Raw genomic sequence first — 26,364 nt, 5'->3', positions numbered from 1 at the left:
TGGTAATAAACAATAGTATTAATAGAGTATTATCCTTTATCCAAATCAAATGAAATCATTTTCCTTCCCCATATTGGTAATACAAAGTCTAAATTTCAATAAAAACTGGTGTTTAAAGAAAGTAGTGTAGAAAAGAAAATTAATTCCATACAAACGAAGCTGCGGCCACTGGTCATCCGTAATCCGTCACGTCATCCGTCTTGCAATGTCTTCAAAGTAGACAAAAAGTAGAAACGGAATCGCGGATCACGGAGTTGTTTCTTTCTTTTTTAGCATCATTCTGTATCCCTCAAATAGTAGGATAGGCATCGGGAACCTGGGAACCCTAGCGTTAAGATACTTCATTCTCATTAAGACACCTTCGTTCCCACTTTCCGTCGAATTCTGGAGGCATTGCGTATTGAGTGGCGGAACTTATCGTCGTGCTTTGCCGCGTTACCAGAACAAGGGAATTGAACCCACAACCAGTAGCATTCACAGTTACACGCTTGTGCCAAAACTAGCTAAAGAAATTATTATTATTTATTAGATTTTAAATATAGAAGATAATTCAAAGCAAATTATGAATGGTTGGGGAAACACTAAAATTGCAACGTCAAATAAATAAAGTTTTAAATTAAAAAAGAAACAAGAAACAAATTAATGCAAATTTAACTTAAAAATATAATGAGAAAATCAAGCTAGCAACCAAATTATAAGTTCGAATCAGAAAGATCGCAAATACCGAGTAATTTTCAGCTTCAACGGTCTGTGTAATGTTGGAACGACAAATATATACTTATAATATTATACATTTCTAAAGAATTTATTTTATTAAACGTGCTAATCTCAGAAATTACTGATTCGAATTAAAAAATATTTTTGTCGTGGATAGTCCAAAAGTCCAATAGGTAGGCTGTAGCTTATATAGCCTATTACATGACGTTAATCGTTTCAATATAGCCCACTGTACTTACATCCTAGATAGAGTATGTAATCCCATATATTACTTTTAATTATTTCCATTTAACCATCGGAGCCTCCAGAATACGGCAGAAAGTGGGGAACGGAAGTGTCTTAATGGGAACGGAGTGTTTTAACACTAGGTTCCCAGATTCCCTCTGTCTATCCTGCTATGTGCGGGATACAGCGTGAAACTAAAAAAAATCATGGGGTGAAAGCTAGTATATTATATAAGTAAGTTGTACCGCAAAGGCTCGTTACGCCGGATTTTAGCAACCATTATTAGTTGATGCTATTCAGTTGACCATTTGAGAGTAATTTGTGGTCGCTCTTTCAAATTGTATGTAGTACATTGTGTTACACCCGAAAGTTTGCAAATATAACATTCGGTTACAATTTAGGCCTTTCAGGCAATTTAGTGACGAAAATAAACAGAATTTATGTATAAATTCAGAATTATTTAAACCAAGCTGTTATATTATTTTTTATTTATATAAATAAATGCCTAAATATTGGCCCCATATATATAAATATCGAACCTATAATCTCCTAAGTTTATTAGAAAAAAAAAATTCTTAAAATATTTTTTTTCGAGACATTACGTATTGAGTGGCGGAACACAATACCGCACTATGTCTATTTAAAGTAATCAAGTCAAAGCCACAAATTACTATACCCAAAGACGAATACGCTAGTGCCGTTAAATTTCGGTTGCAGCAATTCCTCTTAATGTATTACCCTTCAAAACGGTACATAACAGGTAATACACGCTCTTAGTAAGTACCTAGCAACCTAGTATACTCGTACGTGTAATTGCTACTGCATGGAATGCTTTTTTTTTCATCATATTGAAATAAAATAAACACTAAAGATAGATAGCATATCGAAGCAGGTCGTCGCAACCTAAAAAGCAAAGAAAAATATAATATTGTATATGCATAGTGGTGCACTGGAACAGCTTCTGACAGTAAACGCGGTTGCTGGTTCAATTTCTATCCGGGAGATATCCGTAAACTATTTTCATTCCTACCATACAATAAGGCAAAGTTAGATGCTAAGTGTTAGTAACTTATATGTGATGTCTCTACTTCTAGAATGGACAGAGCGATTAGAACGGAGTGTCATAACACTAGATTCTTTCTACATACATGGATGAAACAAAAAAAGTAAATATAAACACCTTATTGAGTGGAAAGTGGAGAACTGAATAGAATATTAAGTTCCCTAAAAGGTACTAAAATAAATAGGCAATAACTTTCTCTGTTACAAATCACTTTTTAATTGGGGAAAAAAATATAACTAAAATTTAATTACATTTAACGTTTGTTGTTGTATAGGAATGTGGTGTACTTGTTTACCGATTGCCTTACATTGGATATTGATCATTTAATTGAAATGGTTTGTTACATTTTGATTAAAGCTCACATAAAATGCAGCTAATTTGTTAAAATTTAATTAAAATTTTTTTCTTTAATAGGCAATCGGGGTATTTTTTTTAAAAATTACTTTATATCTAAAGGACACAAAATTCCGAATTCTCGAGCCATTGTGTGTGGAGTGACGGAACTAAACGCCGCGCTTTCCCTCGTTACCAGAGCGAGGTAATAAAAATATCAAATATTTCATTACCCCGACTAATAATGGAACCTACAACCATCTTGTTTACAGCACGCACGCTGCCCTTGTGTCATGACAGTTCTAAAAATAACTTACCCTTACAAATTTCCGTTAACCCTTTGATTTAATAAAACTAGGTGACATCAAGTCGATAGATGAATGTCGTTCGTCGTTCAGACATTCATCAGGACGGACCAAGTCATCTGTCAACTGCCATTTGGATCATTGCTCGCACTAGGAAAATTGAATTTTACTGATATTTGGCGTACACTGATGATTCAATTTGCTTAGATAGCATTTGTAATACTAGTCATATTTTTTTTAGCTTCGCGCTGTAGCACATACTAGGGGAGTAAGAGGGAACCTGAGAACCTAATTAGATACCCCGTTTATTCGCTCCGATTATGTATATTAGCATGTATTTTTTTTTAATAAATTTGTATGTGTTTGTACGTACATATATAGGTCACACAAACAGAGTTTTATATATAGAGATAATTAACAAAACAAAAGTAAAAAATACCTACATAAACAACGATCACAATTTTACGGCCTTTCGTCCCTAAATTTATAACTGAATTTTGCACATTGTTATAATAAAATGAATATTTTAACAAATCGCTATTGATGAATGGTTTGTATAGCATTTATATGGAAATAGCTTTATTTTGCCGTCGTTATAGGGTAGTTGATGTAGATGTTGCAAGTTCAATTCTTCCTTAAAAAACCTTATTTTAGTTTCCGACTTTTAGCAGGGTATGCAGAAGGAACCTAGTGTTAAAACTCTCCGTTCCCTATTCTCTGTCTAATTTTTGAGATATTGTAAGTGTAGAGTAAATCAACATCTCGTTTTGCCTCTTTACCAGAGCGAAGAAATGAAACTATGAAATATTTCATTCCAATACATACGTATATTTAACGAATAAAAAGTTTATTTTTTAACAAATTTAAATATTTTTTCTACGGCACCGGTGTTACTGTGTTTAAAAAATCTATTCTGCCTCTATTTCAATATTTTTGATGCAAAAATAAATTTTTCAGGTCAACATACGACCCATTTTTAAATTGATGCCTTACTCACATAATATTGTATTGGAAACCAATTTGTACCTTCTGTTGCTTTTAATCTATACTACATATAGTATAAACAATATAGATATATCGTATTTTATAGAATTTTAACTTAATGCGAAAAAAGGAAGTCATCTATAGATACTACTATAATATGTAAATTTATAATTTATAAAGTTGTAGAATTTGTTTGGTTGACCGCATCGCGTTAATGGAATTAATTTGGCAATTAGTAAGTTTCGAATGTCATACACAACTCTTAGGCCTGTATTGATAAACCGTTCTCAAGTCTGAAATCACTTTTGAGACGAGGTTTTCATTCAAAAACTATCTATGATTGAAAACGGCATCTTAAGATCTATCTCAGACATGATAGCGATTTGTTAATATGAGCTTTAGTCATTTATATATGACCATGCGGGTTAAATCGCGGGCAGGTAAGAGAAAAAGCTTCACGCTGAAAGTCACTCCGTTCTCCACTTTTCACCTAATTAATACTACATTGTGTGTCGAGTGGTGGAACTGAACGCCGCGCTTTGCCTTGATACTAGAACGAGGAAATGAAAATAATTCATTCCCGCAGCTAGGAATCGAATACACAACCGTCGCTTACAAGGAGACACTGTCAAATAATATACGGCATCTGTATAAATCAATTCTAGTGGTATTAATGAATTGTAATTTATTTATGGGAGCCCTCATACTATATAAACAACATTACACAGTTCGTTGAAGCTGAAAATTAAAATGTATTCGTTGTCGTCTCGATGTGTAGATCTAATGATTAATAATATGAATGTATGGGATGTGTGTTTCATACAAATATGATATTAAGAAGCATTCAATTAATGCCTCGTTTGGTAATAATTTAGCTTCCAGTGAATTCGGCCGAAGTAGGAAACTATTAAAAACTTAAAATTAGTGTATACGCTCGTAAAATTAAATTTGTAAGCTTTTATAACTTCTCGTTGAATTACAATGCCAAAATTAGTACAAAAGACTAGGTGAGCGAGTACGATTCGCACTTGACCGATTTTTTTATTACTTTTAAGATAGGTATATTCGTGTATTACATTACCAATAAAAATCTTATAGGAGTCTGATATTCAAAATTAATTCTTTTTAAAGACTTTATTAGATACTCAAATAACGAAAAGCAAAATCATACTAAATAAACAAATAGAAGCCAAAAATATAGTATCGCGTGATAATAAATCCAACTGATATAATGTAATAGCTAAAGGAATGTTGTTACTGAAGGTACTAGCAGGTATATTGAAGAAACGAGCAAATGGTGTAATATTTGTGATCTAATGATACGCCAAGATAGGGCAGTGGAACAGTATAGAACGATAGTTGTGAGTTCGATTTTTGTTCGGAAATTTATTATATTTTTTAATATTTGTTTGCTGGCTCTACTGAGCAGAACTGCTCTTCTAGGCGGTGGTCGTTTTAGTTCACGTGTTTAAATTTAATTATTTCGCGTAATTTTTGTTTATTTAGACGAAGTACGGTGGTGAGTTACGTCGCTTAGCCTAATATGTCTTAGTTAGGAGGAAAATGGTGTAATGTATCACTTTTCTCGTTTCATATTGGTTAAAGAATTTGTAGGTTTAAATTAATGTTATTTGCTACAATACAAGGGGAACTATTATAATAATAAGGAATTTTACATTTAAACACTAATCAAAGTTCCGCCACTTAACATCCGATGCTCGAATAAGCAAAAGTAATAAAGTTTTAGTTACCTACAAAAAATCTTACAAATATAATAAATTTAAATTAAATTTTAATAAAAAAATATAAGCCTCTCCAAGTAGATGAAAAAGCAATATAATGACAGGATTGCGTCGATAAGGACGGTACAAATTAATTTAATAACAAGTGGAATTCAATATAGCATTTCCAATTAAAGAAAAAATGTATTAAATATTTAGTTGCGGCGTTAAGTTTCGCCACTTGTTAAAAGTTCTTTAAATTTACACAAGAAGTTGAGGATGAGTGGAAGAGTTTAATTTTTTTTGTATAACCACAGTGAGCAAAACTTTTGATTCAGGGCGTACATATGCGAACGTAACTGTAGCCAGCGTGCGTCAACGCGCACGTCCAGCGACATAGGACATGACAAGGAATTTAAAGAGAGAGAGAGAGAGAGAAAATTGGGTAGACCCAATATCTCCATCTTCAGTCGCGTCGTTTCTGCAGTCGATATAAAATCAACGTTAAGACTATTTCTACATCCATCTTCAACAGATGTAAGAAATCCACTTAACTTTGGCGGCCGCGGCAACGCGCGTTCAACGCCTGACAAACGCGTGTTATATGAACACTATACAAAAATTTTACGCGCGTTGAATCCATATCGTGTGAACTTACTCTAGCTAATCTAGACCTAGTCTAGACTACAAAATTAGATATAAAAAGATAAAAAAAGATAAAAAATGAGAATATAAAATTAGAGTAGATTACAAAAGAAGAAACATTACACGTATTCACTATGCTGGTGCCGGGCACATCGCATTACACTGAGAAGACTTAGAGCAGTCTCATACGTTTACCTCCACTCTCCGAGCTCCTCTCCTCCTCTTTTTCTCCTCTCCATTGCCGCTTTCTGATTACGTTTTAGAAATGAATTGATGATAAGTATACTATATTGACAGATAGGTCTTTTAGCAAACTGTAGAAAGATTTCACAAATATAGATACCTCTCTACCGTGTTCAAATTTAAAATGTAAGCGCGACTAATTTAATTAGTAGACGCGCTACATACGTCGATACTGTTAATTGAAACTTTATTGATTAATTGATGTTTGTAAAGGTATTTTTATAACAAATCTGTGATTTATTTGTTTTCGACCGGAGATTTTAAAATAAGTTTTTTTTTATTTTATTCAAAATTTTTGAAATTTAATTTTTTTTTAAATATTTTTGATATGCATTTCAGATTCACGTTTTATCTCGGGAAGCAAGATAGGTAGCTTAGTATCACGACACTCTGTTCCGTTCCTCCCTTCTTTCCCCCATTAATTTTTTATCCAATTTTCATTTTATTGCACATTGAATGGCGCAACCCACCGTCACATTTCGTCTACCAAATTGCGACAAAAATATTTTTCAACGCAAAACTAACATTTTAAATATACATTTTCAAATGCATCAGATAGTGGAGATATTTTTAAAACAAAATCAACCCGCACAAAGCGGAATGAATTTCATTTTTAAATAAATACGATAGATGTTTTGTTTAAAATATAAAAAAAAAATGTTAGTGCACAATTTTCACATGCAAATAACTGAATATCAAAGTTTAATAATTGAACGAGAAGAGAGTACACAGTTTTTGGGTACTGGTACAATGTTGTGAAATAATTAATATTGTTTATACGAATTTTAATGAAGATAAGCTGTTATATATAGTACAGAAGTACCACGGTACACGTGATAATTGTGGGTTCGATTCTCGTTAAAGGAAATCGTTATTATCTATCTATTATCTTATCTTTTTAGAAAACAATAATTTCTAAAAGCAAACAATTAAAATACATTGTGGCCTTACCATACAAATTACAAACCTAGGTATTACACTACACGTATATCGTACACTACAAAGCCTAGCCGAGTCCTAGACGATTGAAGTGAATATTTTAGAAGTCCTAGCCTGGCTAGTGCCTGTTAAGATGGCTGAGATTACCTTTTGTATAGGAGAGCTGGAAAACAACGTTATTTAATGTTTCTTGCATAGTAATCTGTGAAATAATGATAATGAAGTAAAGCTATGTGTGAAAGTTGAAGTGGTGGTGGATTCGATTTGCACTGAGAAAAAATTAATATTAAAAGAAATTGGCTATTTGGCCTTGAAGTATAGTATGTTAAAAAAAGTTTATGTAACTATAACTATATATATAACTATATAGGTAAATAATTTATGTAAGAAAAAAATCAAAAAGGTCAGAAACCTCACTTTCATTAAGTTTTACACAACATTTAGAATAAATACGGAAATTTAGTAAAATAAATAATGACACGAAGGAAAAAAGTAAGGACCGAACGTCTGTATAATTGTATCAGTTTAAAAAATAAAAAAAAATGAATAGGGTCATTCATTTCCGTCCTTCAATATACCAAGTCCCTATTATATGCTTCTTATACATTACGTAATGAAACAACACTATTAGTCACAGGTTCATCACTGTCGTAGACAAGATATGATGTTGATTTCTGCCATTTAGCCCGCAATTTCTTAATAGTTAGGTGAAAATATGGACCAGAGTGTCTAAACACTAGGTTCCTAGGTTCCCTCTGCCCACCTCGTTACCGCGAAAAGCTAAAAATTCCTTAAATATAGATAATTATTAATAATTGTCTTCAGCTCTTAAGGGCGTTCGAAAATTTAAAGGCACTCTTACTTGTGAATTTTTTAAGACCTACTTAAGGTCTAGAGAACACCTGCCGTAAACACGAAACGAGGTGTTACGACAAAATTATATACTGGATGTGTCAAGAAATATATGAAATTTGCATATTTGTATTTTTCTGTTCCAAAAAAATATGTAGCTATATAATTAAATATCTGTTTTTTTTATATTCATGTCTATGCATCAGTCTATGCTATAATTTTATTTCGATAGAAAAAATATTAATAATATTTTATCAGATCCATGACAAAGGAAGCCATGGAGCGGCGATGAAGGTTCTATTACCAGTTAGGGGAAAGAAATATTTTTATTTCCTCCCTCTGGTAACAAGACGAAGCACGACGTTGAGCTCCACCACAAAACACATAATGTCTGAACGGGATAGTTGGGAACGGAATGTTTTAACACAAGGTCCCCTCTACCTACCCTGCTATATGCGGGATAAAGCGTGAAGATAAAATAAAAGTATAACTGACATACGTACAGATCATTATTTCAGCGTTGAATTCGAAATATTAATAAAAGTAAGAGTAGAATTGAATATTTCAGGCAGGGAATTACATAAATATATGTATGAAGGTTACCTTAAGTACACTTTAGATACAATGTTATTGACTTTAATCTTGTAATTTTGAATTTTCATTTCTAGTCACTTGCCGTTACACTAAGTGGTGGAATCCGAGGCCTTTTGCCTAATCATTTCAGATACCTCAAACGGAAATCGAACTCACAACCATCCAAGTAAATATTTTCCATTTCTGCCACTACATTTTTGATGTAATCGAAAAACTATCATATAAAACACATTTAAAACACACATATCACAACGAATTTCATTTAAAATTTAATGATTCGTTATATTAAAACGAAATTACCAATTATATTAAATAAGGTCAATTTCAAACCAATGTATGTATGGCCCATACATATAAATTATAATGTATGTATGTATGTATGGGCCAGAGCTTCAACATATGCCGCCTTGTTATAAACGGGGTGCGGTCGCGTAATGTATACACTTGCGAATTAAATAACGTTTTATAGTCGATGTGACAATAATAGGTTTGGAGTGAAGCCGCAGTTTTACATTTTACAGCGTTTTATTGCTATTTATGAGGATGTTTTTATGTATTTTGGTATGTAAGTTACGTATTGTCTCGCAGTCTGCATAACTCAACGCCGCGTTATCGCCAACGTCTTGTTACTAGAGCGAGGAGATAAAAGTAATACCCCTGAGTAGAAATCGAACTCACAACTATCACATTCATACTTAGACGCTTCTATGACAGCCTAAATTTATTAATATGAAAAGAATGTTATTAAGATAATATACGTCTCGATTATCTACGTTTATTCCATTAGGCTTTTCATAGAGATTTTGCTGAATTCATATTATTTATATCTATAAAGAGAGAATCGAACCCACTTCGCCTTCAGAATTATCTATTAAAAAATTGCATTTTTTATACATATATCAAAAGTCACTTCCGTTAAAATACTATCCGTTTCACGTCAGGTCAGAATCGCAATCTGGTAAAGTGCTCCGTAGGTTGCGAACCTGTGGGACTATTGTTACTTTTTATGTATGTATGTATGTATGTATGTATGGGAATAAACTTGACACGAGATGCGCCTTTTTACTTGGTATAAGTAAATGTTATTGTTTTTTGTTACGATAGCATGTACTTTTGATTACTTAGAATTTAATAATATCGTTATTTATTTTGTATGTTATAGAAGACAAAGCGCGGCGTAAAGTTACACCATTCAAAACATAGTGTCTTGAAAATTGGGCGGAAAAGTTGGGAACGGAGTGTTTTAACAAGGTTCCCTCTGTCTACCTTGCAATATGTGGGATGCAGCGTAGGCAGAGGGAATCTAGTGTTAAGATTTTCCTTTGTTTCTTTCCTAAGCCCTCTCTCGTTTTTTTTAAATATTATTGTAACTCATTCCCACAAATCTAAATCGAATCCACTCATCACATTTTATAGCCAGAACCGCATCTGTGCCACAACGGCTCCAATTATAATATAGTTTTTTTTATTATATTTTTTTAAACAACACAATACAATACAAACTAATATTTACGAAAGCTTCATTCAGCTCAGCTTCTGGCAGAGTGTATGACCTGTTTGACATCTGCCAGTGACATGTAGGTTAGACGTCGGCAGGTTAACTGAGTTAGTGGAGTATTGTAACTGAGTTAGTTAGTGTATTATTGGGATATTAGTGTCTAAGGGAACAGTTCAATTTTCTTAAATCAGTTTATTTTTTTTTATATATTACAGTTTATTATTATTATTACTGGAAATATAATTTTTCTAATCGATATCTATCTAACGTATAATTTCCATTTATTGAAATCGGTTGAAAAATAACCAAAAATCTTTTCATAAAGCCCAATACATTTAAATTACTTGGTCCGAAAGCTATATACATTCGGTTATATGAGTTATTTCATATCTAGTTTTGTGGTAGCTTAACGCCGCACTTTACCTCGGTGCAGAATGAGAAAATGAAAGTAGTAAGTATTTCATTTCCTCGAGTGGGAATCGAACCCATAACCTGTCGCTGTAATAGTCACACGTTTGTGCCCCTGTGCCACAACAGACCTCCTTAATTTTGAGTATCAATAAGAATTTTCCAATAAAAGTGCTACGAGATTAATTACATATTTTACTTTATCAAGAAATTTAATTTAAATACCTCAGTGCCAATGTCAAATTACAAAGGAATTCTTCTATGTGCTAAAATAATATAGATAAGGCATAGATTAAATATACAAATTATACGTATTTTTCAGCTTTAAGTTATATTCCACATATAGCAGGGTACGCAGAGGGAACCTAGTGTTGGGCACAATACTTTCCGCTGTATTTTCGTGATATTTAGTGTTTCAAACAGAGAACGGAGAAATTCATAACTAAATTCCCTCAGTCAGTTGCTAAAGCTAATGCAAAAACAAAAATAATGCTTGAAGAAATGTTTCTCATAATATCAATGAACATTATCCAAGAATATAAACTTGCAACTTTTGAGCTCAAAAAGCACCTTCCAGTTGTTTTCTTAACATCACGTGTATAGCAGGCTAGGCAGTGGAAACCCAGTGTTAACAGAGTACCCCTTACCCAATGATTCAATTGTTCTAAATATTATTATACCGACTATGTATATGTATAAGATAAGGAAATAAATGCTAATGCCATTTTATTACGTTATAAAAATAGATATAAAGGTTTTTAAAGTATAATACTTACAGGACGAGTGTGTCACAGCACGGTAGAGGTGTACCTGAAATGAAATGAGTATTTATTATATAGGTATAACAATCATTATAAAGGTCGTCGTGGTGGATTGGCACAGCATTTGACTAAAGGTGATGGTTGTGGGTTTGATTTCAATGACTGAAAGAAAATGAGCCCCCCGCATCATTTGTTGATTCCCGTCCCTGAACACGTAATTTCCAAAAATTTTGGGTGGAAAGTAGGGAATGAGTGCTTTAACACTAGGCTCCCTCTGCCTTAACTGCTGTGTGCGGGATAGAGCGTGAAGCTGATTTAATTTATTTTTAATAACCCTAACCAATGACCTTTAACTTCAATAAACATCAAATAAATCTACATAAAGCTATCTTAATAATGTTCTATTAAGTTCTAGATCCAGTCACACCTGCTCGCGAAACGCAATCAAAGTTACCAACTTTAGCAGTCACTGGAAGAAACTCGCAAAGTTGTTGATGAAAAGCTTAAATTGGTTAAGAAACTTTAAATTTACATGTTGATTAAAGTTATTTCTTTACACATTAGTAGCAAGTTTTATATAAGGGTATACACAGTCAAATTAAGTATCGAAATATTCTTTATTAATGAAGTAAAATGCTATAGGTTATGGGTTCAATTCCCTTTCGAGGTAATGAAACAACATTCAACACGAATCTGTCGGAAAGGGGGAAGCGGAAGTGTCTTAATTTAGATCGGAGTGTCTTAACACTAGGTTCTCTCCACCTATCCCGCTATGTGCAGGATATAGCGTGAAGTAAAAAAATGCAGAAGGATTAAATATTAAAAGTATATTAAAAGTGTAAAATGCAAAAGGGGCGATACGAAATTGAAAGTGTGTCAAATATGTATTTAAGATTTAGTTCTTAGATAGCTAAGTATCAGCTATTGATATGAAATCTGAAGTTTTTGAAATATGTAAAAACTATTTAATATTGACAACATTTACAATTTATTTTATGTATATAATCATTGTTACATATTTGATATTATCATATATATATACGTAATAATGATAAAATAATCAATATATATAAAAAGCGAAGAAATGAAAACCCCCGAGTAGAAATCGAACCCACAATCGTCGTTTAAAGGTGCTTCAAATATAATTTGAGCTTGAAATTTTAAATAATCTATATATACAGGGTGTCCCAGGAGTCAACGATAAAACGAAACCAGGTGATAGACCAAGTCGTGACAGTTATGAGAAAAATATAAAAAAAAATCTTTGTCATGTATTTTTCATATTATATTGATTTTAAAAAATATCAGAAAAACCGACACCCTATGATGATTTTTCAAGTCCCAGGACTACAAATATTACTCTTTCTTCATTTTTTTTTCTGTAATGTAATCATAAGTAACCCTTCTGTGAATTACAGTTTAAGATTGAAACATACCTGCATCAGTTTTCAATAAAGTGTGGTGTTTTTGCCAAATATTAAATTCAAAATATTTATTACACCTAACTTTAACCGACTGTACTATAAAAAAAATGTACTACACTGTTTTTGCAAGTAACTTTAAAAGTTGGCGCATTTCATCTGGATTCTGAAATGGTACGACACTTGCTGAATTACTTCTTTGTTGAAGAAAGAAAAATCGAAATACACGATAATCGGGATGACGTTCAGCGTTTTGGTATCTTTTCCTATACATTCTAGCTGCAGCATTTGCGTAACATAACCATTTTCCATGAATGAAATACATATTAGCAATGTGTCAAAGACGAGTATATGGCCTGCGAGAGCTCGGATTAGAGCACTATCCTTATAAGTCCTGGGCCAGCCCCTAAGTCAGATAAGCGTTGCCTGGGCTAAGTGGCGGGAGGTCACTGGTGTGGTCTGTGATCGCAGGATACCGTACAAACTCTTATCCGGCCAAGGAGATTATGATCGATGCCTCCAGACTCGTGCATGACGGATCCAAGGTACCTGAACATTTCCAATTTAGGGGCTGGCCTGGGGGAGCTCTCGCAGGCCATATACTCGGTCTTTGACACATTGCCAATATGCATTTCATTCATGGAGAATGGTTATGTAACGCAAATGCTGCAGCTAGAATGTATAGGAAAAGATACCAAAACGCTGAACGTCATCCCGATTATCGTGTATTTCGATTTTTCTCTCTTCAACAAAGAAGTAATTCAGCAAGTGTCGTACCATTTCAGAATCCAGATGAAATGCGCCAACTTTTAAAGTGACTTGCAAAAACAGTGTAGTACATTTTTTTTATAGTACAGTCGGTTAAAGTTAGGTGTAGTAAATATTTTGAATTTAATGTTTGGCAAAAACACCACATTTTATTGAAAACTGATGCAGGTATGTTTCAATCTTAAACTGTAATTCACAGAAGGGTTACTCATGATTACATTACAGAAAAAAAAATGAAGAAAGAGTAATATTTGTAGTCCTCGGACTTGAAAAACCATCACAGGGTGTCGGTTTTTCCGATATTTTTTAAAATCAATATAATATGAAAAATACATGACAAAGATTTTTTTTATATTTTTCTCATAACTGTCACAACTTGGTCTATCACCTGGTTTCGTTTTATCCTTGACTCCTGGGACCCCCTGTATAAAAGGACTTGTCCTCACTGACTGAGGTAAGACGCACGCACAGCCGTAACTGCTGATAGTAGACACGTGGAATTTGGACAGATGTTTACTTTCGTAATCTAGACATCCACTAAGAAGGGATTTTGAAAAATTTTAACCTTAAAGGGGAGAAATAGGGGTTGAAAGTTTGTATGGAAAAAAAATTAAATCTGCACCGATTTTTATAAAATTGTAAATTCAGACTTTTAAAAATATTTAATTGAATACGTGTTTCACGGTTTTTTAGAATTTAACCCCTAAAGTTGCCAATAAGGGGTTGAAAGTTTGTATGGAAAAATCTTTAAATAGCCACCGATTTTTATAAAATTTGAAATTTAGACTTTTAAGACTATTTCATTGATCACATACTTCATGGTTTATTAGAATTCACCCCTAAATAAGCTTGCGAAGCTGCGCGCGTCCGCTGGTTTTTAATAATTTGTAAAACATTGAAATTGTAACATAAAAAAAACCAAAAGTATATGAAAATTAGAATCCAACATTAATAAACAATTGAGAAGTTGCTACTAAGTAAAGAACAAATATCTCAGTAACTCTCGTCTATTGTATTTGTATACAACTTTGTGTACACTTACAAAGATTGTAGACGGTGATAGAACTTTGTACTGTGACGTCAGTTGTCGACGGCACTGTTGAAATCTTGTACGATTGTTATATTTAGATGTTATGTATGTTTGAGGCCAGTCGTAGCTCAGGGGTTCGATTCCCACTTGAATAAGTTAAATTTGTTATTATAAATGTATTAGCTTCACGCTATATCCCCCACATAGACATAGGGAGCCTGGGAACCTAATGTTAATACACTCCGTTTGCATTAAGACACTTTCATTCCTCACTTTTCACTAAAATTTAGAACCATTGCGTGTTAAGTGGCTTTTTTTTTTTTTTTCTTTTTTTTTTTTTCGCACGGTAAATCTTCAAAAGATATCAAATCCTTGGGGAGGACCAGATTATGTAGGATTTTTACCCACTAAAACCCCTGCGGCTGCCGACTTCGACACAATGTTAAGTGGCTTAACGCAACGGAACTCTTTGCCTAGTTACCAAATATAAATAATAAATAAATATTTTATTTCCTCGAGTGGGGATTGAATCCACAACCAGTCGCGTCTACCGTCACGTCTTTTGTGTTTTCGTATATTTAAATATTTATTAGTTAGTTTAAATTCTCAATCACATATCAACCAAACTATTACCTTTTAAAGTAACATCTGTTACATTCCATATAACTAAATTGGATCAGCAATCTGACTGACGACGATAAGAGAAAAATTTAGACCCTAATTTACCTTGTTTGTTACAAAGGGTACTATCATTTAGGGGCCCGGAGGGATGAGACAAAGACAATTGAGTCAATGTGAAGAAAAACGGCTCCCTCTATTTGCACAGCCCTTGTGTGTAACGAGCTCACTACACTGCAGGCCATGTCAAGTGTACGCTTATTTATTTGTTTTTTATTAATAATGTTATTTTTTATATCTATGTTTTGTTAGCTTCATTTTGTATCCCACGTTTATGAGAGTGGGTAGAGGGAACCCTAGTGGTAAGATACTCCGTTCTCCATCCAATTTTCACGACTGACATTGCGTGTTGAGTGGTGGAACTCCATTAATGCTGTTTTTTGCCTTGTTACCATGAGCCTGTGCCGCTACACTACTGCATCCATATATTTATGATTTATAGAGAAAGTAGGAAATTTATAGTAACAGGTCATCTTTCTATATGTTTTTATATAGATGGCACTTATTTTATCGAAGTAAAAGCAGTATAGGCGTGCTTTTGTATAGTAATATATATTTGATTCCATATGGGAAGGAATACATATATGTAGAATGAATAAATAGCGTTCTGTTACATATTTACTTGAAAAATTACTTAATGTAATATACAATTCCATTAACGTATTAAAATTAATTATTGGTACGAAATCCCCATACTGTAAATCTATTCGATTTAGTATTTCCGGGAAATGACTAAGTTTACTGAAACTTGGTTAATTAATATTATTTACTGTAGCTGCAAAGTAGGAATCCGATATATAATGCAATATATAAAGTAATATTAGTGCCAATTTTAGTAGTAATTGAGCTTATTGATACTATATTTATTTACACAAGTACAAAATTAAGCATACGAAACAAATACTCAATTAAAAAAATTGGAGAGATTGTACCCACGTCTCTTCTCTCTGTCTTAGAAGTACAGATTAACACAGAAGCCAAGTCAGCACTTTAATAATCAAACATCAGCCCGTATGGTTTAAGTCATTTGGTATTCCCTTATTCTGCAAGTCAGTGTATACCCACTTGTTAAGGTACAGTTGTATAGTGACAATTTGTGAGGCAAACATATGGAGATACGTTACGGCTATGAAACGAGCGTGCTGTAGCTACGAAATTGGTTATAATGTTTTGATTTACGAGATTTTTTGGGTTGCTTGTGACTTACTAGAATCTCTGAATGAAAGAAATTTGGGTGCATATTATCATAAACCAAGGAAACTGCTGTTTATTTTGTATAGTTCTAACAAATTAGCTTTGCTTCCCATATGTAGCAGAAGCAAGTGCAACCTAGGGTTGACAGAATCTGTATACCAGTTTCATCCTAATTTTCGAGACATTGCGCGTTGAGTAGCGGTACTCAACACCGCACCTTAACTTTTTACCAGAGCGATGAAATTAACTTAATTAATTACTGCGGAAGTGAGAATTGAACCTAGAATCTTTTCTTTTGGATTTATACGCTGTACCGTTGCGTCACACCCCGTTTCATGGCTCCAAACTTTGAAGTAAATTTCTCTAATTACACCATATTTACAGATAGTGTTTGCGTATGCTAAGAGCGCATATTTAACGACGCACATATGAAATGTTTATTGTTTAGGATTGAAGGCAAATAAAGGGGTTAAATACTCTATTAATAACGTGAGGTGGGTTTTTTATATGAAAATGTTATTTTTAGAAAACAATGGAAAATTAGCTTAAGTAGTAAAGGAAAATATAAAAAGTAGACAAAGGGATTTCTGGATATCTTTTAGTGATACCCTATAGCATCCGAGAACGTGTCATATTTCAGCGCTACGCCGCTAATATCCTACTCATAGCAGGATAGGCAGAGGGAACCTGGGAACCTAGTGTAAGATACTTCATTCCCATTAAGACAATTTCTGCCGAATTATGGAGGTATTGCATTTTGAGTGGTGGAGCTCAATCCCTCTGCTTCTCGCTATAGCACATATATGTGGGATTCAGCGTGAAGAATTTCCCCGAACGAGAATCAAATCCACAACCGTGGCGCTAACAGTTCACACCTGTTCCTTTGCACTATAATGGCTTAAAATAAAATTGAAAATATTTTACTGAGCTTTTATAACACAAGAAGTCGTTAATTTTAATTATTTCTATGAATTAAACATTAGGCTGTTATTGTTTAATATTCTTTGATAATCTTAATAAGTAAGTTATTATTTTGCCATTGTTTCACGATGTCAGCCTAAGTTGAGATTTATGTACTAAAGGTGATGTTTGTGGGTTCATGTCGAATTTTTAAGAAGGTTTATATTTTAAAAGTAATTTTATTGATTGGACTAAGAAACACAAAAGCTTCGCTCTCCAATATGCCATGTCTCAAAATTTGGGTGGTACGGAGTGTTTTAACACTAAGTACCATCTAAATATGTCTTAACATTCTGTCGTTCGTAAGTATATTTGTATAATAACTACATTTAAAAATAATCCGGAACCGGAAATAACTTGAATAAAGTAATCAATAGTCAAAACCATTTCCGCTCCATCAAAAGTATAACTAAACTTCCGTTCAACAAAAATGTACACAGACAAACTGACATACGCTGGAACACAAGCGGGAGGAAATAAACGGGAAATTGAAATCGGCCCCAATACTGGCTATGTTATCGAACTGTCCTTTTATATTTTATATTGAAAAATCTGTGATTTCTGTTGGTACGTATCATTAGTTGGTAGCTTTTGATGGAATTTCTATAGTGTTTTTTGCAGTTTTGGCAGTGAGCGTAGTGTCTAGACATTCTGTTTATCACTTTCCACACGAATTCGCTAGATAACGTGCTAAGTAGTGGAATTGAATGCCAAATGTTTGTGTTCCGCCATGGGGCGGAGAAATGAAAATATAATAAATTTGATTAATATTTCTCCGAGCCGATCTCGAATCAATAAATCCAATGATTGAATCTACTTTAAAATATAATTAAATATTTAGCTGAAATAAATACATATTTCACGCTGCTACAAGATTTCACGCGCTATCCCGCATATTGCAGGAAACATGAAAGGAACTTAGTGAGAGATATTTTATGATGAAACTCGCGCTTTCTCTTTATACCGGAGCAAAGAAATGACAATCCATAAGCGACCGTTCACTATTGACCGTATGTAATTAAACCAATAAATTAATGTCAATTAAAAATTAATTATAGTTTCTTAGTGTAACCTTAAATCCACATATATGATATAACTGAATAAATAATAATAATAACAAACACAAAAGATATTTAAGAACACGTCACTTTTCATTATACGTACAATGCACTCACTAATGATGGCCACAGCTACAGCCGACACCCATTCACCTATTGTTCCATACTAATGAGATATGTGATTCTTGCACGCGGCTCTACTTAATGGATGTTAGTGTTAAATAATAATAATTAATAGATTTAGAAAAGAAAAGCGTATTGTTACTATAGATAGATAGAAGGAAAATTGAAATGATAGATAGATTGTATTGGATTGTAATTGTATAGATCCTAGGAATTTGTGTTAACTACGGCTAGTTTAGAAATGTTTCTTACTGGGCTACCATACTAGACAATGCTTGCTGTGTTTAACTTATTCAAAGTTAAAATAACAAAATAAAGATTTAAAAAAATCAAAGTCTTCATTGTTTAATTACATAACAAACTGGCAGATTCATTTTTTTACACAATTCATCTAATATGGATATCAAATGAAAAAATGATGTTTTAAAAACATTTTATCAATTAATATTTTATTATGTCAAAGGGAATCATATATCTTTACTCTCTTTACTTCTTTAATAATCATCAAATCTATTGCACTTAGAGGCAGCTTGCCTCGATAGCTATTAATGAATTATAAACGTATTTCTCGTATACATAGCTTTACAACGCCATTAAACATTGCTTTCGCTTAAAATATTAACAACATGTTAAAGCTTGTTGTGACTTTAATGATGTAATAATTCCACTCCTAACTCCTTTAATTACTTAAACATACATAGTGTATTTGGCTTCCATGTGTAATGGAAGCGAAGCTATTCTGTAAATAATATTTAATTTTCGCTTTCCCGCGATAAGATGCGGGTTATGTGCGGGATAGGGTCTGAAATGATCCCAATCCCTTCTTTTAAAAATAGTTATAAAATCAATCAAAACTGCTCAATCGCTCTGACAACTATTTGCATCTCGCTTTGTTAAAATTTTAATATTTTCCAAAAGTGTTATTCTTTTCTTAGTGTACACTTTTAAAATATTAAAACCAACCACTATTGAACATATTTTAATGAATCATGGTTAAGAACACTCGTAATTAAGTCACCTTCAAACTAAACGAAACTAAATCAAAATCAGCTCTTCTGTTCGGGAGCTACCATGCCACAGACAAACATACAAACAAACATGTCAATAATAAAACCCTTCTGTTTTAGTAAATATATTATAGCTAGAATATCCAAATACATACTCTAGCAACAGTACGAGATTGGATTATTTACGTAAGGGACTAAGCTGGCATTAAACTTTGGCAATTATTAAGTCACCAGCGGTGTCCGAACTTTGATAAGCCTGCATTTATAGTTATCTATACGTAAGCCAGCCAGCGCCAACTTTGATGGGAAAACCTGTTTGTTTGACAGTATACAAATAACTACGAAACTATTGTGCTTAAAGATATTTTGTTTGTTTGTTAGTGTCTGGGTCCATATTTTGGGTAAGTGTTAGGTATAATTTTAAGTTGGTTTCTCGCTATATCCCGCATATAAAAAAGGAGGGAACCTAGTGTTAGACACTCCGTTCCCATTTTTCCAGACATTGTGTGTTGAGTGCTGGAATTTTACGCTACGATTTGTCGTTTTACCCGAGCGAGGATCTGAAAATAGCTTTTTCCGCCAAATGAGAATCGAATCTAATAGCTTGCTTGTTGATTCTTGACAAACGGCCTCAACTAAATATGATATCAACAAGAAAAATAAAAAAAAGAATGAACAACAATTATTTTTTGGTTGGCGGTCTCGTAAAAGTATTCCAAACATCGTTCGTTCATAGTTTTTGCCAACGCTTTCAAAAGTTTTTAATGAAACCATATGATAGAGATACCTTGCTATGCTGGTTTGCTACTCTTATAACAAAATACAAAAAAATAAACGGTAGTTAAATGATACGAAAAAGCCTGAAAAAAAGTGAGAAAAAGATCATTAATGCTCATTTTACATTGCGGGCTATTAACCTGGTACCCGATTTTCGTATATATTACAATGTAGAGTCTTCGTGGGACACAGGAGTATTACTGTAAAAGTGACAGGTTCGATTCCCACTCGAGGAAATTTATTATTTAATATGTTCATTTCCCCGCTCTGGTAACGAGGCAAAAGCGATGCTTTGAATTCCGCCTCTCAACACGCTATGCCCCGAGAATTCGGCGGAAAGTGGGTAACGGAAGCGTCTTAATGTGGACGGCATCCCGTTGAGACACTTCTTAACACCAGGTTCCCATGTTCCCTCTGCCTATCCAGGTTTTTGCGATATATAGCGTGAAGGTAAAAATATAATAATATTTCTATGGACGATCTCCGATAGTACCTGAATGTACTATGGTACTAATTCAGGATACAACGTGAGCGTAAGTTACTCTCTAAACTAAATAGTTAAAACAAAAACCACAAATTTTAAGCAAAGAGAAAATTTCAAAGAGTTTGAAAAAAAAGATTTCAGTCTTTTTGTTGACCTAAAAGCTGGATAGAGTTAGACCAATTGCAGGAATCTGGAATGCAGCTTTCGGATGGAGCTTTGAAAGTTTCTCTTCACAACGCAGGACTGGGCTTAAGTGCTTAGACAGAAGAACGTTTAATATTTTTATTTTTTTATTTGGCCAATATAATATTTTTTAAATCAATATTTAAATAGGTATATCAAAAAGCTATTACCAACTTTCTCCTTTATAGAAAGCGGACTTATATTTAGCTAGTGACACTTCTTCATCAAACTGACATAATTGACCCAGTCTTACATTACGTTTAATAAAACGTTGAAACAATATTAAAGTACAGTGCAACTTTTCCAAATCAATTTACTTTTCACAGAATTTCCCAAAGGAAATAAGTTTCTGGAGCCGTATTGATATAGAACAAAGTATATTACCTTCTGCGATACAAGTGATGGATGCTATACCAATTCTGAAAGGTTCCTTTATAGACCGAAATGTATGTATATATGTATAATTAAAAAATATATTCTATATAGATAGATGCTAGTCGTGGTGCAGGTGCAAAAGCGTGTGATTGTAAGCGCGAGAGGTTGTGGATTCGATTCCCACTTTAGGAAATTAAATATTAAATATTTTAATTTAATACTTTCATTTAAATATTAAACATTTCATTCTCCTGGGCGGGAATTTTCAATTAATGAAAATTATCAATAAATAATAATTCATTCTTCCGAGTGGGGATTGAACCCATAACCATTGTTTTACAGTCACACCCTTGTTTGTGTCCCTGGGCCACGACGGTCTCAGATATACCGAGAAAAAAAATAAAAAAAATTGTTTTGTTGATAAATAATTGTATTAACACACCTACGTTCTATACAAGATATCTATTTTTAAGTACTGTCGTATCTTACCTACCTTTCAAAAGTTATAGACTTTTTGTGAAAACGCCACTATACTCTCCACTCTCCGCCAAAACATTTAAACGTTGCAAGAGAAAATTGTTTACCAAACGCGATCCTTTTCAATTACGTCGTTCAGTATAAGTCGAGCTCCACTCTTACTAAGTTTTAATGATCTTAAAATGCTTAACTTTGATACTATGAAGGTGCTTTAAAATTTAAATAGCTATGGCTAAGCTACACGTGAAATCGATTAAATTTTAGAGTATGTATAAGTAAATTAATCGTCTAGGTCTTAAAACCGTAGGTGCATTGGTTCACAATGCGACGATGCAATCTTTTAATCGAATGGGAATCGAATCGATTCCCATTCGATTAAAAGATTGCTTAAAATTATTTTTACTTCCCTACTCTGATGAACAAAGCGTGATGTTAAGCTCCACCATACTTAACCCAATGGCTGTACACTAGCTTTGTCTACCCTACTACATGCGGGTAAAAGATTGAAGTTGATAAAAAAATGAAAACCAGTATGAATTTTGATAAAATGTTCATTTGCATAAACGCTCGTAACTTTTGATTGCGCTGATTACCGAAATACCCAAGGGTAAAACGGGCCCCTATTACCAAAACTACACTGTCCTCTGTTTATCTGACTGTCCTTCGGTGACCAGGCTATATCTCAAGAACCCCGATAGTTAGACAGTTGAAATTCACAGATTATTTAGTATTTCTGTTGCCGCTTTAACAAAAAATACAAAAAAATAACAAAGTGATCGCAATCCTAAAGAGAAAGCTTGTATAAAATATATTTCATGCTTTGTAATCAATCTATTATAGTAAGCTATTATTATTAGTTCTTTGTTAATACTGAACTGATTCCCACTCAAGGCAGTTCTAAAGGTGTTATATATAACAGAAAATTTAAGTAATTTTAAGAAAAGAAAATGTTGTGAAATGTAGTAATAACAAATGAAAACGTAGAATGAGCCCTTCTACGTGTTCGAGACATTATCTGTTAAGCGGCAGATCTCAACGCCGTGCTTAGTATTGTTATCCGTGAGATGAAATTAAAATAGTTTATTCGCTTGAGTGGTAATCAAACCCACAACCGTCGCGTTGAAGCTCAAATTCCCAATCGCACCATAACGGCAATTTTCAAATATATTTTTTTAAATTACTCTCCAAATGTAAAAGCTCCTTTAGTTTAATATTTCACGTTTTAAATAGTTTCAAACTACTACCGTACTTAACTAGCTGTCGACTTCGACTGCGCCCGTCAAAAGGTATTTTGCATAATTTACGTTATAGCTATTAAGGAAAATGAAAAGTTTGTGTGAAAATATAACATGTTATTTGAAATGATAAAAGTTTAAAACAATGTGGCACATTAACTGTTGATGGAAGCGGTAGTAGTTGGTAGTTTGACTAGAATATATATTTTTTCAATTTTACGCTGTATCCCGCACATAGCAGGATAGGCAGAGGGAACTTGGGAAACCAGTTTTAGGATACTCCGTTCGCATTAAGACAGTTTCGTTCACCATTTTCCGTCAATTCTCAGGCATCATGATGTGTTGAGTGGCGGAACTTAACGCCGTGCCTTGCATCGTTATCAGAGCGAAGTAAGAATGTTGATTTGAGGCCGTCCGTTCGGTTTTGTGTTCGACGTGCACTCGTAGGAATTAAATATTTAATATTTTGATTTCCTTGCTTTAATGACGAAGCAAATCAGGTTGTTAAGTTTCGTTTTCACTCAATACGCAATGCCTCAATAATTTGGCCAAAAGTGAGGAACGTAGTGTCTTAATGGGAACGGACTATCATAGCGATAGGTTTCTAGGTTCCCTGTGCCTACCGTGCTATGTGCAGGATACAGTGTTAAGTTAAAAAATAGCAATTTTTATAAAAGCTTAAGTAGAATATTGCATTAAATTTTTATTTGAAATTAGGTGGTCACAATCCCCATTTTGCTTTGCTCGCTAAGTCCCAACACTCTTCGCTTGATGTAATTTATAGTCTATATTTTGTTCAACTTTCCAAAGACATTTCCAGGATCGTTAAATTTCATTTTTAAAGTGAAGAACAAAAGTTTATATTATAAAACGCTGGCAACACCTTAAAAGTATCGCAATGACGCGCGCGTAGCTGTCACAGTTTACGTGTACTTAGATGGACTTTAAAATTTCTTAACTATTGAATACCTTCTCACACTACTGGTTTTTTAAGCCCCGAGGAAACCAGTAGGGAGTTATAGGTTTAGCTTGAGTATGTGGGTCTCTGTATGTCTGTATGTCTGTTTGTGGTATCGTAACTCCCAAACGGATGAAGTGATTTTGAGTTAGTGGATATCTTCTGTTTGAAAGATGACTTAAGTAAAAATATTCTTCGCCATAATTTAAAAAAAAATTGATGATTTTGTAAAAATTATTAATACCGCGAGTTAGAATTAAACCCGCTATCATGACGTTTACAATCAAACAATGCACCGATCTGAAAAAATCAAATTAGTTAGTCATTTCGATTATTAATAGCTTTATTTTTCTGCCAAAATACGAGACTCGTTAATTGGCATATAACATTCATTCAGATTAAACGTTCACGTGTAACATTTCATTTACAATAAGCTTATATAGTAGCGTTTTGGTATGATAGTACGGCGTTAGGTTCCGCAACTCAACTCACTCACAAAAAAGTATACAAACAATTAACTTTTATTCGTAGTGCGAATATAAGAGGAAAGTTGGGAAAACTTTTAAAAGGAACAGTGGTCTGTAGGTCGTCTATAGGGCACTTTGTTGCTTGTTACGTTAGAACTTTCAGTAGCTAAACTTTAGTACTGAAATTTTCATACTAGTGTACATTTTAGCTAACTTTTGTTTTAAAAATCAAATGTCACTTGTTCTTAGTTACCTACTGTATAGACGAGTGGTGCGCGATGCGATTCGATCTTTTTAAACCGGTTTCAAGAGGTGTGGGTTCGAGTCCCGCTATGTTCAACATTTTATACATTTCCATATCATTTTTGATAACAACGTATACCAAAATTGTACTCATATCTACGGACGTTAGGACGGATTGCTCTTTTATAAAATACTCGTATGTACTCCATAAATAAGGACAACATTTATACAAAATAAAAAACTTAGGTATATACTACTTACCATGATTCTGCTCAATAGAGTTTTCTGATCTGGAAAAGAAATAAAAATGTTAAAGTTTATTTTCAACAAAATTTCATGTCATATAATTTTATATTGACTATAGTTATAAAATAGCGTTCAAAATCTATACTAATATAATAAAGCGGAAGAGTTTGTTTGTTTGTTTGTTTGTTTGAACGCTAAGATCTCTGGATCTACTGGTCCGATTTACTTTGTTTTTGTTTTGTATGAAAGCTGCATTCTTCAGAAGTGCTATAGGCTATATAATATTACATTACACATATGTACTAATAAATTAAAATACTTTATAATTTGACATGCAATTTATTCTGCCATGTTAATAACAACCGTCGTTGCTAAGCAACGGTTTGCAAAGTTTCTTTGTTGTTTTAAGAAAACGTCACCCAAAATGAACTTATATTTTGATATTCATCCTTATAAAAATAAATATATTATATAATATTTAATAAATATTCTTATAGTTCAAGCAGGCGTAGCCGCGTCCGGGTCCACTAGTATTTCATATTTTACAATTGACATGTCTTTCGCTGCGTTGAGATTCGCCACTCAACACACAATGCAAAATTCGTCTGAAAGTGGGGGAACGGAGCATAGGTTCCCAGATTCCCTCTATATACCCTGTCATGCGCGGGTTACAGCGTAAAGCTAAAACATTACTAAATTGACTGACTAATATTCATTTCTTTTACCAAAAAACAGAATGTACTTTGAAAATGAGCGACCAGTGGACAACGGAGTGCCTTAAGTCTTCACTCTTTTTATCAACCCTTCCAAATTGCACCACGTACATAATATATCTAGGCTAAAAACGCTTTAACCATCCTCTTTTTACACGGTCGGGTAACCCAAGCTTTTTACTTTTGTTACGATGCATAACTCATGTGAATAGCAAAAATGTTCACTCGCAAACAGTATTATATGTATGAAGCGTACATGAAAGTTTACTTAGTCCATTATAAAGGAAGAAAAAAATACAATACGATATGAGCGTTTGTTTTGAAAATGCGGTATGCATTACGTGACCAGACGTCCCGTTTTAAACGGGACCGTCCCGTTGTGTTTAGCTTATGTGTCCCGGTGTCCTGGAACATGGCACCGGGACGTACAAATGTCCCGTTTATTGAAATGGCACAAAAAAACGAAAGCACTCAAAACTTTTGTCAGTTAAACTTTAAAAAAATCGAAATCTACATTTCTCTTAAAAAAAATAAAAAGCCCTCAAAAAAGCCAAACGAAAATTAACATAAAAAAATGAATGTCACTTTTTGAATACAATTAAAATTGAAAATTAAAAAACCGATGTCCCGTTTTGAGGCGAACAAAGAATGGTCACATTAGTTATACTCATATATGAGT

At 33.4% G+C, this 26,364-nt stretch overlaps 1 protein-coding gene across 1 annotated transcript in view; it reads right to left on the bottom strand.

Moving 5' to 3' along the window:
- The window catches only part of LOC146535270 (cell adhesion molecule Dscam1-like), a 120,439-nt gene that overhangs the window by 37,390 nt on the left and 56,685 nt on the right, over positions 1 to 26,364 (bottom strand). The window contains exons 6-7 of the mRNA XM_085191926.1: positions 24,988 to 25,016; positions 11,304 to 11,337 (exon numbers count right to left, since the gene is read on the bottom strand). Of these exons, the coding sequence (XP_085048052.1) occupies positions 11,304 to 11,337; positions 24,988 to 25,016 (63 nt within the window). The remainder of the gene's footprint in view (positions 1 to 11,303; positions 11,338 to 24,987; positions 25,017 to 26,364) is intronic.

This window comes from Heliconius melpomene, chromosome 10, assembly GCF_056956725.1.
Source record: "Heliconius melpomene rosina isolate 202511_hmr_F chromosome 10, ASM5695672v1, whole genome shotgun sequence".
Classification (NCBI taxonomy): domain Eukaryota; kingdom Metazoa; phylum Arthropoda; class Insecta; order Lepidoptera; family Nymphalidae; genus Heliconius; species Heliconius melpomene.
Note: the sequence above shows the minus strand (reverse complement) of the source record. Positions and strands in the feature narration are given on the sequence as shown.